Source organism: Acanthochromis polyacanthus, chromosome 20 (assembly GCF_021347895.1).
Source record: "Acanthochromis polyacanthus isolate Apoly-LR-REF ecotype Palm Island chromosome 20, KAUST_Apoly_ChrSc, whole genome shotgun sequence".
Classification (NCBI taxonomy): domain Eukaryota; kingdom Metazoa; phylum Chordata; class Actinopteri; family Pomacentridae; genus Acanthochromis; species Acanthochromis polyacanthus.
In genome coordinates this window covers 31,606,738-31,621,312 of record NC_067132.1, presented here as the reverse complement: position 1 = coordinate 31,621,312, position 14,575 = coordinate 31,606,738, and the positions used below count along the sequence as shown (strand labels likewise).

The following is a 14,575-nucleotide window of genomic DNA, read 5'->3' as shown; positions in this document are numbered from 1 at the left end:
CTTTCTTTTAGTTTCCAGAATGTTGTAAAGTTCTCAAGCTGAATGTTGCATTGAGAACCTTTATCCTTTGTTGTCCTGGAACAGCGTGGAACATTGTGGGAACGTTCTAGCCTTTGATACATCACATTACAAGAATGTCTTTTAAGGAACGTTGTGTCATCTGAGGTGTCAGTAACATCTTGAAAACGTTCTCCAAATGTTGTGCTAAGAACATCTTTTACTTGTTCTCCCTCCAGAAGAACGTTCTATGATGTTCCGTTACAGGAACGTTCTGTATAAATATGTTGTCATCTGGCGCCTCGGAAACGTCCGGAAAACATTTTTAGAATTTTTTTGAGAACGTTGCTCCTTTGTTATCACAGAACACTGAGAATGTTTCATAGAAGAACGTTCTAGAATGTGTTCCCTCAACAACACCCTCAGAAAGTTGCAGGAAGAACGTTCCACCTTTAAAGTACCGAATCACAGGAACATCCTTTAAAAACCTCGGTAACACCTGGAGAACCTTTTCAGAACGTTGTGGCAGAACATCATCCATGTTCCCGACAATGTAGAACATTGTTCCTGAAGCGTTCTGTGGACGTTGTGCTGAAGCAGCAGCAGACAGGTTCACCTGAACCACCAGGTATCTGGACGGGTCGCTGGCCATCCTGGAGAACTCCACCATCAGCTCCCGGAACCGCGGCCGGCTAGACGGGTCGATCATCCAACCTGGAACAGATCAGAAACCAGAACCTGGACTCATCACAGGGTTCCTCTATGAACACCGAGGAACCCACAATACTACGTTCTGTCAAAGTACTTCTACTTTTAAAGGTTTATTCCACCAAAATAGTACTGTCTGTCAAAATACTTCTACTTTTAAAGATTAACTTCCACCAAAATACTACTTTACGTCCAGATACTTGTAGTTTTAAAGACTAATTTCTACCAAAATACTACCTCACCTCAAGTACAAACACTTTAAAAGAATTCTTCCAACTGAAATATTACTTTTTAGTCCAAATACATGTAGTTTTAAAGGTTTATTCCACAAAAAATACTACTTTCAGTTGAGTACAAACACTTCAAAAGATTTATTACGGCTGAAATACTACTTTAAACTCCTGATACATGTAGTTTGAAAGGTTTATTCCTCCAAAATACTACTTCCTGTCAAAGTACTTCTTATTTTAAAGGTTAATTTATACCAAAATACTACCTCACCTTGAGTACACACACTACCAACTGAAACACTACTTCTTAGTCGACATATATATAGTTATAAAGGTTTATTCCACAGAAATACTACATTCTGTGAAAATAATTCTACTTTTTAAGAGTAATTTCACCCAAAATGCTACTTTGGGTCAAGTAATTTCTAGCTTTGTAGGCGTATCACACAAAAACACTACTTTCTGTTTAAATATTTATAGTTTTGAAGATTTTTCTACCAATACTTTAAAAGCTTTCTTCCAACTGAAATACTACATTTTTAGTCCAAATATTTGTAATTTTAAAGGGTTGTTCCACAAAAATACTACTTTATGTCCAGAAATGTGTACTTTTAAATCTTTACTACTTCTTGTCAAAAAATTTCAAGTTTTAAAGGTTCATTTCTACCAAAATACTACCTCACCTCGAGTACAGGCTTTAAAAGATTGATTTGAGCTGAAATACTACTTTTAGTCCACATATATGTAGTTTTAAAAGGTTTATTCACACAAAAACACACATTTCTGTCCAAATACTTCTAGTTCCAGGGATTTATTCAACATAAATACGACCTCACTTAACGTACACACGCTTTAAAAGGTTTATTCCAACTGAAGTACTGCTTTATAGTTCAAATACGTTCACTTTTAAAGGTAAAAGGATCAATGATTATTCATTTACAGTATTTAAAATCTGAATGAACAGTTTGTTCTGTACGTGTTCCAGTTATTATCTGTGATTTAACAACAGTTTTACTGATTTATAATTTTACAGTCAAACATTAAAATAGTGCAAGTGACTGTTGGAAAATATTTATTTATTGTTTTTTCTGTTTTGTTGCTTCTTTTTACACTTAACTTTAAATAACTGTAGATTTATTCTTGTTTTTTGTGGTTTTCTGAGTTACTGTGTGTAAAAAAAGAGCCTTTTCAGTTGTTTAAATAGAAATGTTTTCTTTGAACTAATGAAATGAAAATAAAATGTGTGAAACTCTTCTTCATTCTGTGAAGTGTGAATTTATTTTGAAGGCTACAGGATGTGAGGCGGCAGGACTTCCTCTTACATTTGACCATGATCATGTAGACGTCGATGGTGCAGACGGGCGGCTGAGGCAGACGTTCTCCTCTCTCCAGAACCGAGGCGATCTCGCTGGCCGGGATGCCGTCGTACGGCTTCGACCCGAACGTCATGAGCTCCCAAACGGTCACACCTGCAGAGCCAACAGGAACCGGAATGTTCTGAAAGCGTTCCCTCAACCTTCTTCTTTAAGATCACTGAAAACATTCTTATAAACGTTCCCACAATGTTCTTCTTTAAGATCACTAAAGATGTTCTAACAATGTTCTGGAGAACGTTCTGCAAAGTTCTAGTTGTTTTCAGCAGAACGTTTTCTTTCAGTTCCCTCAATGTTCTTCCTGATCACTAAAGACGTTCTAAAAACATTTGGAGACGTCGTCTGACTGTTGTCCGCTAACGTTCCTAAAACAAACGCTGCATCTTGAACGTTCCTATCCTGTTACTATGTCGCTGCGTAGGAACATTTTGTGGAGAACCTGCTTGAATCGGAGGCCTCGACAACATTCTGACAACATTCTTTCAATGTTGCTCTGAGAACGTTCTCCATGGAAGTCAGTCTGACAGCATCTTCAAAACATTCTCTAAATGTTAAAACATTCTGTCTCATTTCATTTTTAATATTGCTGGAAATGGGAAACATTCCTAGAATGTTCTGCAAAGTTCTAGTTGTTGTTTTCAGTTTAGTTCCCTCAATGTTCTTCTTGATCATTAACAACGTTCTAAAAATGTTTGCCGACGTCGTCTGTTGTCCACTAATGCTCCTGAAACAAATGCTGCTTCTAGAACGTTCTTTCTTTGTTAAGGTGGAACATAATGGGAACCTTGATCTGCCAATCACTGACCTGATATAAAAAAGTTAGTTGATGGAATTTTGAGTTGAATATATTATTATTAATTAATTCTATTTTCATTTCGCAAACTTTCTGAAACACACGAAACATGAATAAAGTGAGAAAACAACTGAATTTAAAGAAAATACCATAAAACTGAGACGTACGATATAAATATCAGGCTAAAGTTACTTGTAAATCTGTATTTTCAGGGTTATCAGTAATTGTTCTGTCATTTTACATTTTCAAAGTAAATCCAAATAATTCTGTCGACAGAAAATAGCCATCAAATATTTCAAATTTTTTCATTTAATGTCTAAAAATTCACATTAAATTTGACGTGGTCTAAAGCTATCACAATCACAAGTTCAGCTTAGCGTAGTTTGACGATGCTCTGTTGATATCGTTTAATTTTTACCACCAGTATAGAGAACACTCTGCAGTATAAAACCTGCTGATATGTACTTTAACTCTTTAAGCTTCACTGTACCGCCGGCGGTACACCTACTAATTTGCATAGGAATTTCAAGAATGTCCGACGGCTGCAAACACGATTATACAAACACTATACGCCGATGGAAAGCTTAGATTCTCATGAATCCGCCGGTATAAACCACTTTCAGATGTGATTACCACAGCGGGTGAGAAAAACACATTTGTCCGACAAAAACAAATATTCATCCATCCGTTCTCTGTACACGGCTTCAACGTACACAGCGCGACTCACATTTCCGGGTTCATTATTACACACAAAAAAAAAGATTCCACAAAAAACGGCCATAATCCAACCTTTTACATCAGATGACACAAGCCAGTAAACTATTTTGTCCAAAACATGTCCTGAAGTCGGTATAAAATCCACGAATCGGTCGTTTTCAAGGAAATGCACCTCCCGTATTTTTCGTAATTTTTTTTATTTAAAAATAGAATATTAGCGATTTTTTGTACTGAAAACGGCTGGAATTGACTGAAGCTTAAAGGGTTAACTTCGTTTAACCACCTTTACAGGTCGTTTCATAGTTTTCACAGGTGAACATCGGTCGTCGGTGGCTGCTGAGCCGACTCACCGTAGCTCCAGACGTCGCTCTGATGGGTGTAGGTCCACTGGAGGATCGACTCCAACGCCATCCACTTGATAGGAACCTACAGGCAGCAGCGAGGGACAAACTTCATCCAAACATCTCCACAGCAGCCTCGTTTAGAACCCTGAACTACACTGTGATTTGCCATGAGTCGACCTGAGGAACATGGATCTAAAATGAACCTTCTCTGTCCTGGACCTATGGACTGGTTCTATCTGTGTCTGCATCATGGCTCCACATGGAGAAGAACTGAACACAGGAAGAGAAACATCTGAGGAGTCATAGTTCCACTGATCAGGAGGTCTATAAGGAGTCATAGTTCCACTAATCAGGAGGTCTAGAAGGAGTCATAGTTCCACTAATCAGGAGGTCTAGAAGGAGTCATAGTTCCACTAATCAGGAGGTCTATAAGGAGTCATAGTTCCACTAATCAGGAGGTCTAGAAGGAGTCATAGTTCCACTGATCAGGAGGTCTATAAGGAGTCATAGTTCCACTAATCAGGAGGTCTAGAAGGAGTCATAGTACCACTAATCAGGAGGTCTAGAAGGAGTCATAGTTCCACTAATCAGGAGGTCTAGAAGGAGTCATAGTTCCACTAATCAGGAGGTCTAGAAGGAGTCATAGTTCCACTAATCAGGAGGTCTAGAAGGAGTCATAGTTCCACTAATCAGGAGGTCTAGAAGGAGTCATAGTACCACTAATCAGGAGGTCTAGAAGGAGTCATAGTTCCACTAATCAGGAGGTCTAGAAGGAGTCATAGTTCCACTAATCAGGAGGTCTAGAAGGAGTCATAGTTCCACTAATCAGGAGGTCTAGAAGGAGTCATAGTACCACTAATCAGGAGGTCTAGAAGGAGTCATAGTACCACTAATCAGGAGGTCTAGAAGGTCCCTGAAACATACCTTTCCTCCGTCTGCGTGGTATTCCTTCTCGTTGGCCGTCAGCAGCTTGGCGAGGCCAAAGTCGGTGATCTTCACGTGGTTTGGATTCTTCAGCAGGACGTTCCTGGCTGCCAGGTCTCGATGCACCAGGTGTCGCTCCTCCAGGTAGTTCATCCCCTGAACACAGACACACACAGGTGAGAAAAACTGAAACACCAACCTGAGCTCTGATCAGTTTATAATTACGTCTGCTATTTCTGCCTGTTTTTAAAGCACTCTGTAGCTGTGGTTTGTGGTAGTTTTGTGTCTTTGTGGTTGTTTTGCATCTCTTTGATAATTTTGTGTCATTTTGTGGTTGTTTTTTGTCACTTTGTGGTTGTTTTGTGTCCAGTATTATAGATTCTGAATCAGTGTGATGATGACTAACAGTGAAACTTTCAGGTTTTCACCTTTAATAGTTTCTGTTGTTGATATAAGAACCAACCTGCTCATTGTGAGACCATGGGAAATTAGAAAATTAGCTCAGAAATATGTTTGACATTTGATTTGTTCCAGATATCCCCTAAATATCTCTGGGATCAGACAGCAGCAGCTTTCATTCTGAGATCCTGACCTTGTTCTCGTTAATTTTCCCAGAACTAAACCGTGGGATGAGGCTGAACAGATTAACGGGCTGCTGTTAGGTGTTCAGCCTAATGGGCCTCTGCAGGCTTAGAGAGGAGGAGGAGGAGGAGGAGGAGGAGGATCTTCTTCTCACCTTGGCGATCTGGACGCACCAGTTGAGCAGCCACTGGGCGCTGACGTGGTCCCTGTGGAGGCGGACGTAGTCCAGCAGGCAGCCGTAGGGCATCAGCTGAGTGACCAGCTGCACCGAGGACGTGAGGCAGATCCCCAGCAGCCGACACACATGAGGATGATCCACGCTGGCCATCACATAGGCCTCCTGCAGACCAAACAGCACATTCTGAACCCACCGGCTGCTTTTCATCTTCAACCAGTCAGGATGTGGGATCAGAATCACGTCTCATTTAAAAGCTCACAGCAAACAAATCTAAAAATTCCTTCAAAAATGAACAAAATCAAGATAGAAAACCATAAACTTAAAAAACGGACAAAAGACAGCCGAACATGACATAAAACAAGAAAAAGAGACAGAAAACAAAGGAAACACGAATCATCAAGATGGAAGTCGAGAATAAGAAAACCGATGTTTTGGCCTCACATCCAGGATTTCTTGGTTGGCTTTCGGTGATGTGGCTTCTCGGAGAACTTTGATGGCCACCGGGATCTTCACGTTCTCCCCCTCAGGGATCCACAAACCCTAAACAAACACCCACACAACGCTTCAGGAACAGTTATACTTCATATGTTCTATGTATGTTTATGTATTCGTCCTGGTTGTATTTTAGATTTTTCATGTTTATTTCATATCATTTCTGACTGATTAGTTCTGGTCGGACAGAACATCACGTTCTAAGGAGTCAGTTTGACCAGAGAACGAGGAACCTTCCCCTGAACAGAGCTTCTCCTGCTGCTGGTGGAATTTTGAGAAACCAGGGAACCCCTGAGGAACCTCTGAAGAACCTTCTGACAGCAGCAGTAGTGGAAATCACTGAGACGCTTTCATCTTCTTTTTTATTTAACCAACAGGAAGTGGTGTTGTGGCGCCGGTGCTACCTTGAAGACGGTTCCGAAGGCTCCGGAGCCGAGCACCCGGACCTTCTTGAACTCTGTCTCCTTCAGGATCCTCAGCAGCGCCTGGTTCGGGGCCTGACCGCTCGGTGTCAGCGGCTCCACCAGCTGCAACACAAAGTTTGAAGAGTCAGTTTGTTGGTGTTCCAGGCGTCGGTCGGTTCCAACAGCGACCGTTTCCTCTCCCACCTCCCTCTCCTGCAGCAGGCGGCGCAGAGTCCGCTTCCTCTTGATCCGCCGTCGCCGTAGCAACACGAAGACGACCAGCGACACGATGACAGCGACCAGGAGCCCCCCGACCACTGCCACCGCCAGCGAGGAGTGTGTCGCAGTCCTGCAGGTTTTAAAGAGAATTTAAACCCAACATGATGCTTCATATTTAACCTGCAGCTCACATCTAACAGAAACAGTCTACCAACAGTCTACCAACCAGTCTACCAACAGTCTACCAACCAGTCTACCAACCAGTCTACCAACCAGTCTACCAACAGTCTACCAACAGTCTACCAACCAGTCTACCAACAGTCTACCAACCAGTCTACCAACCAGTCTACCAACCAGTCTACCAACAGTCTACCAACAGTCTACCAACCAGTCTACCAACCAGTCTACCAACCAGTCTACCCTACAGTCTGCCTACCAGTCTACCAACAGTCTACCAACCAGTCTACCTACCAGTCTACCCTACAGTCTACCAACCAGTCTACCTACAGTCTACCAGCCAGTCTACCAACCAGTCTACCAACCAGTCTACCAACCAGTCTACCAACCAGTCTACCCTACAGTCTGCCTACCAGTCTACCAACCAGTCTACCAACCAGTCTACCTACCAGTCTACCCTACAGTCTACCAACCAGTCTACCCTACAGTCTACCTACCAGTCTACCTACCAGTCTACCTACAGTCTACCAGCCAGTCTACCAACCAGTCTACCCTACAGTCTACCAACCAGTCTACCCTACAGTCTACCTACCAGTCTACCCTACAGTCTACCAACCAGTCTACCCTACAGTCTACCAACCAGTCTACCCTACAGTCTACCAACCAGTCTACCCTACAGTCTACCAACCAGTCTACCCTACAGTCTACCTACCAGTCTGCCTACCAGTCTGCCTACCAGTCTACCAACAGTCTACCAACCAGTCTACCTACTAGTCTGCCTACCAGTCTACCAACCAGTCTACCTACAGTATACCTGCAGTCTACCAACCAGTCTACCAACCAGTCTACCAGCCAGTCTACCCTACAGTCTACCAACCAGTCTACCAACAGTCTATCTACCAGTCTACCAACCAGTCTACCAACAGTCTACCTACCAGTCTAACAACCAGTCTAACAACCAGTCTACCCTACAGTCTACCAACCAGTCTACCTACAGTCTACCAGCCAGTCTACCAGCCAGTCTACCAGCCAGTCTACCAACCAGTCTACCAACCAGTCTAACAACCAGTCTACCCTACAGTCTACCAACCAGTCTACCCTACAGTCTACCAACCAGTCTACCTACAGTCTACCAGTTTACACTGAGCTTCAACCTGGAAATGGGAAAAACTGATTTGATGTCAGATCCAAGAAGATCTCCTGTTCACAGTCAACATGCTGGTAATGAAATGTACATTTTAAATGTAATGTAGAATTTCTATGGATTACAAAAGAATTTAAAGATAAAGACGCGTTTGGCCTCAGATTCAGGTCTAATGGTTCGCGTCTACAGGATCCATCACTTTCTCATATCATTCACTGTCCACGTGGAACGCCTTGCTTGGCGTGCTGGTTGTGTAGCAGCGTGTTGTATGAAGCAGTTTCATTTCTACTTTATGAAAATGAGGCGTTTGAAGCGGAGGTCCGACACATCGTGAAACTTTCGTTAAACATCTAAACTGGTTGTTCTTCAGCTAAAACTAAGATGACTGAAGGTCTGACAGCGGTCATGTGACCTCCTGGTGGCCCACTAGTGACCCGCCCACAAAGCGGTGATATTCAGAAGTTTCCATTTGAGAAACTGACGGATCCTGTGGCCGGCCCGATTCTCATTTCTTTTTCTTCTGTGGTGCTGTTAATGTTGATTTGAATCTGGCCTGTTGGAGGACTCATGTTTAAAATGCTGCTTTACCTGCTGCATCCAGACAGTCCAGGACCCGAACACCTGCACACACAAACACACAGCTTCAGTTACGACCCGGTTCTGGCTGTTCCTCCATAGCCGGCCCACCGGTGTAACGGCCCAGATTCACCCCCCATAACGGCCCAGATTCACCCCCCGTAATGGCCCAGATTTACCCCCCATAATGGCCCAGATTTACCCCCCATAATGGCCCAGATTCACCCCCCATAACGGCCCAGATTCACCCCCCGTAATGGCCCAGATTTACCCCCCATAATGGCCCAGATTTACCCCCCATAATGGCCCAGATTTACCCCCCATAACGGCCCAGATTCACCCCTTGCAACTGCCCAGATTAACCGAGTTAATCTGGGCCGTTGCACCAGTTCTGGCCATTCCTCCACATCCGCCCGGTACCGGTCTTACCCCTGGCTGCAGTTCTGGTGGCAGGGCTGGCACTGGCCCGTCCCGTCGGTGTATTTCCAGATGAGCGTGTCTCCACCGCCCTGCACGCCGTGAGGACAGCGAGGGACACAGTGGGGACCGTCTTTGAAGTGGGCGCACTGGGAACACTGGTCGGAACCCTGCAGACACAAACTGGTCATTTCATCACTGGTTCAAAACGTTTTGAGGAAAACAATCATTCCGCGGTTTTCTTGTTTCTTCCAATGAAACTCTGAGAACACATGTTGTATCATGAAACCGTGTCGGTTCCATTCTGTCAGACACAGATAGAACCAGTCCATAGGTCCAGGACTGAGAAGGTTCATTTTAGATCCATTTTCATCAGGTAGACTCATAACTGGACTCATTTTGGTTCTTTGAGTTTCTACTTTGAACTTGAACTTTCTGTTTGAAAATATAATATACATCAGAAACTTAGAATATTCCCATGGTGGACAGTTTTGGTGTTTCTTTGACCAAATGAGTAAGTCCTTCTGGTTGTGGTGGTTGAACACCTTCCTGGAACGCTCTACGTCGGCTTTTCCTTTAATCTGTCAGCCTGCGGTGCAGTCGGACTCACCGGGCCGAAGCAGGTCGGAGTCCCGGATCTCAGCAGACACTCAGAGTGACACCGGACACAGCTGCTGTTCACATCCACTTCTCTGGGTTCACTGCAGGGAAACAGAACCGTTAACACAGCAAGAACCGCTGCTGGAGATACATCCAGCACAGGAAAACATCTGTCTGCAGCTGAAGAGCAGAAGGAAAGGTGTGGAAACACAGACACAGAAAAATATCTGAGTAGGAGGAGACAAAATAAAAATTGAATTAAGACACAAAACAGCAAACAAGACAAAACAACATAAAATAGAAAAAGACCAAACTGAGAAAGAAAACAATAAAAATACAAGACAAATGACCACACAGACACAAAACAACAACAAAAACAAACAATGACAAAAAATCATCGAATTAAGACACAAAACAAGAAAGAACCTGAGACTGAACAGAGCCAGACAGGATTGTGGGTAAGGTTTCTTCCTCCTCACCCCTGCAGCAGGTTGCAGTGCTGCACACAGCGCCCCCTACGGTCAAAGTGGCGACAGGACACACACATGGAGGGTCCCGGCCCCCAGCAGCCCACCTGGGTACACTGCTGGTCACAGGTTCGGTTCTGCTGCTCTGCACCGGACACAAGAGAGACACAGTCACCTCCTGTCACAAGCATTCAAAGACATAAAACCACAAAAAACACAACAGTTTCAGCTCGGATATCAGCATGTCTGGCTGATATCTCCACATGTATGAAGGAACAACACCTTCAGCTGAATCTGTCTAAGACTGAACTCATGGTCTTTCCAGCTTGTCCATCTGTTCAGCCTCAGATCCGTGTCCAACTTCACTCGAGCCTACTTGTGCCCACAAACTCAGCCAGAAACCTGGGTGTCATGATTGATGACCAGCTGACCTTTAAGGTCCACGTGGCCTCAGTTTCTCGATCTTGTCGTCATGCCCTCTACAACATCAGGAAGATCAGACCCTTCCTGACCCAACAGGCCACACAACTTCTGGTTCAGGCTCTTGTGATGTCACACATTGACTACTGCAACTCTCTTCTGGCAGGTCTCCCTGCATGTACAGTCAAACCTCTACAGATGATCCAGAATGCAGCAGCACGTCTGGTCTTCAACCAGCCCGAAAGAGCTCATGTCACCCCCCGTTCATCTCTCTTCACTGGCTTCCAGTTGCAGCCAGAATCAAATTCAAAACTCTCCTCCTGGCTTACAAAACATTTACAAGAACGGCCCCAGCCTACCTGGATTCCCTGATCCAGGTCTACTCCCCTTCACGCCCACTTCGCTCTGCATGTGAGAGACGCCTGGTGCTTCCAGCCCAGCACGGCTCCAGATCTCTAGCTAGACTCTTCTCCTCTGTTGTTCCCAAATGGTGGAACAAACTACCAAACTCTGTGTGTTCTGCTGAGTCCCTTTCTACTTTTAAAAGACAATTGAAGACTCAGTTGTTCAGAGAACACCTAGGCACTTAATCTGACTCCACCTTAGGGGTAGAATAAGTCAGGTGGTCCAAAACCCAGCACTTATTTAGGGCTGACAAAGTTAAAAAAAAAAAGGGGGGGGAGGTTGGCAATTCTTCTGCAACTTGATGGCAACACCTTTGACCAGTCACACTTGAAGCACTTTTGCACTTACTACAGGTTTTTCCTTATGTCTGAATTCTTGCTTGTGTTGTACGTCGCTTTGGACAAAAGTATCTGCTAAATGAAATTGTAGAATTGTAGAAAACAGACACAAAACGAACCAAATGACACACAGAATAACAAACAACGATACACGTGGGACACAAAACAGTGAAATACAAGACAAAACATCTGGGACACGTCCTGAAACATCTGGGACACGTTCTGAAACATCTGAGACACGCTCTGAAACATCTGGGACACATTCTGAAACATCTGGGACACATCCTGAAACATCTGGGACACATCCTGAAACATCTGGGACACGTCCTGAAACATCTGGGACACATCCTGAAACATCTGGGACACGTCCTGAAACATCTGGGACACGTCCTGAAACATCTGGGACACATTCTGAAACATCTGGGACACATTCTGAAACATCTGGGACACATCCTGAAACATCTGGGACACATTCTGAAACATCTGGGACACGTCCTGAAACATCTGGGACACATCCTGAAACATCTGGGACACATCCTGAAACATCTGGGACACATCCTGAAACATCTGGGACACATTCTGAAACATCTGGGACACATCCTGAAACATCTGGGACACATTCTGAAACATCTGGGACACGTCCTGAAACATCTGGGACACATCCTGAAACATCTGGGACACATCCTGAAACATCTGGGACACGTCCTGAAACATCTGGGACACGTTCTGAAACATCTGGGACACGTTCTGAAACATCTGGGACACGTTCTGAAACATCTGGGACACGTTCTGGAACATCTGGGACACATCCTGAAACATCTGGGACACATCCTGAAACATCTGGGACACATCCTGAAACATCTGGGACACGTTCTGAAACATCTGGGACACGTTCTGAAACATCTGGGACACGTCCTGAAACATCTGGGACACATCCTGAAACATCTGGGACACGTTCTGAAACATCTGGGACACGTCCTGAAACATCTGGGACACGTCCTGAAACATCTGGGACACGTCCTGAAACATCTGGGACACGTCCTGAAACATCTGGGACACGTTCTGAAACATCTGGGACACGTTCTGAAACATCTGGGACACATTCTGAAACATCTGGGACACGTTCTGAAACATCTGGGACACGTTCTGGAACATCTGGGACACGTTCTGGAACATCTGGGACACGTTCTGAAACATCTGGGACACGTTCTGAAACATCTGGGACACGTTCTGGTTCTGAAACATCTAGGACACGTTCTGAAACATCTGGGACACGTTCTGGAACATCTGGGACACGTTCTGGAACATCTGGGACACATTCTGAAACATCTAGGACACGTTCTGAAACATCTGGGACACGTTCTGGAACATCTGGGACACATTCTGAAACATCTAGGACACGTTCTGAAACATCTGGGACACGTTCTGTTGCCACTAAAAACCACCTTTGGTTCTTCAGAACTAAATGACGAGTTCCTCACCGCAGAGCTCCAGCGGGCTGTTGTTCCGCATGCTGACGTCCTGGTCTCTGGACCTGAACAGGCGGGTCCACTGGTCCCTCCGGGTGAAGCACAGCTGCAGGTTGTCCTTCAGAACCACCTTCCCGGCGCTGACCTCCTTCAGAGAGCGAAGACCGAGCCAGAGGAGGTGCTGGACCCTCACCACCGCCAGGCTGTGTTGCCTGCAGAGGAGCACCACATTCTGAAACATCTAGTCTGATGGAAACTGTTCAGAGTTCTGTTTCTGGAGACACTGAACCCTCAAAATGGGTCTCCAGGTATTTTCTGAAGCTGAAATTTAAAAAAATTCCAGATCTGAAAACATGAAATTCTTAAAAATTCGTCCAAATTATTTCACAGAAGTTAAGTTTAGGCTCCAGATAACAGTATGTATGAGTCCAGAAGTCTCCGTTTGGTTCATGGACTCACACATGTGTTGTTCTTCCTCTGATGATCTCCAGGTTCTCGAACACCGACAGAGACGTCAGATTCTTGGGCCACGACTGGATCAGCAGGAATCCTGAACAACACAAACACTGAAATCAAGAAGCTGCACACAGCCTCCACAAACAGCAGTTCATGCCTGGACTCCAGATCAGAACCTGTGATCTCCTTCACCGTCCTGAAGTACTCCAGCTTCTCCGGGTCCATGGGTGGGATCTTATAATGCGGGTCCCTGGAAGAGCCAATCAGAATACACCTTACTCTCAAGTGATGACACCAAGACCAATCACACTCACTGAGGATCAGAGCATCAACAGAGTTAGCTTCTGTTAGCTCCTATTGACTTCTGGTAAGAGTTAGCTTCAGATAGCTCCTATTGAGAGAGTAGAGTTAGATTCTGTTAGCTCCAATGATTTCTAGTAGGTAGAGTTAGCTTCAGATAGCTCCTATTGAGAGAGTAGAGTTAGCTTCTGTTAGCTCCAATGATTTCTGGTATGTAGAGTTAGCGCCAATGATTTCTGGTATGTAGAGTTAGCTTCTGTTAGCTCCAATGATTTCTAGTAGGTAGAGTTAGCTTCTGTTAGCTCCAATGATTTCTGGTAGGTAGAGTTAGCTTCTGTTAGCGCCAATGATTTCTGGTATGTAGAGTTAGCTTCTGTTAGCTCCAATGATTTCTGGTATGTAGAGTTAGCTTCTGTTAGCGCCAATGATTTCTGGTATGTAGAGTTAGCTTCTGTTAGCTCCAATGATTTCTAGTAGGTAGAGTTAGCTTCTGTTAGCTCCAATGATTTCTGGTAGGTAGAGTTAGCTTCTGCTAGCTCCTAGTGAGCCTCTGTGCCTCACCCAGTGAAGGAGGTTTCGATGAGGATGATGTTCCCGTTGATTTTTGTGCAGTTCCTGAAGGACTCCACATTGGAGGCGTTCACTGCGATGGCCTTGATCAGGGAACCAACTCCGACTCCATCACAGGCTGCAGGACAGAGCAGAGGTCAGCTCAAGACAGGTGTTCCTACCTTTAGAACAGGTGTGTTCCTACCTTTAGGACAGGTGTGTTCCTACTGTCCGCCAGTCTAGCCTTCCTTACCCCTTACCTCAGGGTAATTCAGGTCCAGCTCTCCGTTTAAAGG

At 44.5% G+C, this 14,575-nt stretch overlaps 1 protein-coding gene and 1 long non-coding RNA gene across 4 annotated transcripts in view; one reads left to right on the top strand and one right to left on the bottom strand.

Moving 5' to 3' along the window:
• The window catches only part of LOC110970701 (melanoma receptor tyrosine-protein kinase-like), a 53,424-nt gene that overhangs the window by 18,094 nt on the left and 20,755 nt on the right, over positions 1–14,575 (bottom strand). Inside the window, exons 9-24 of one of the 3 annotated variants that reach the window (XM_051940614.1) lie at positions 14,292–14,418; positions 13,607–13,680; positions 13,434–13,524; positions 12,987–13,186; positions 10,355–10,487; positions 9,886–9,976; positions 9,288–9,445; positions 8,871–8,903; positions 6,947–7,091; positions 6,743–6,865; positions 6,288–6,386; positions 5,823–6,008; positions 5,087–5,242; positions 4,169–4,244; positions 2,258–2,404; positions 614–711 (exon numbers count right to left, since the gene is read on the bottom strand). In XM_051940614.1, the coding sequence (XP_051796574.1) occupies positions 614–711; positions 2,258–2,404; positions 4,169–4,244; positions 5,087–5,242; positions 5,823–6,008; positions 6,288–6,386; positions 6,743–6,865; positions 6,947–7,091; positions 8,871–8,903; positions 9,288–9,445; positions 9,886–9,976; positions 10,355–10,487; positions 12,987–13,186; positions 13,434–13,524; positions 13,607–13,680; positions 14,292–14,418 (1,937 nt within the window). Of the gene's footprint in view, positions 1–613; positions 712–2,257; positions 2,405–4,168; positions 4,245–5,086; positions 5,243–5,822; positions 6,009–6,287; positions 6,387–6,742; positions 6,866–6,946; positions 7,092–8,870; positions 8,904–9,287; positions 9,446–9,885; positions 9,977–10,354; positions 10,488–12,986; positions 13,187–13,433; positions 13,525–13,606; positions 13,681–14,291; positions 14,419–14,575 lie in introns of those variants that run through there. The other 2 variants (XM_051940615.1, XR_007938450.1) reach the window with 2 other exon arrangements.
• On the top strand, positions 4,277–5,075 carry LOC127531394 (uncharacterized). Its single transcript, XR_007938499.1, has 3 exons — positions 4,277–4,586; positions 4,621–4,688; positions 4,723–5,075. It is a non-coding gene; the product is annotated as an uncharacterized LOC127531394 (long non-coding RNA).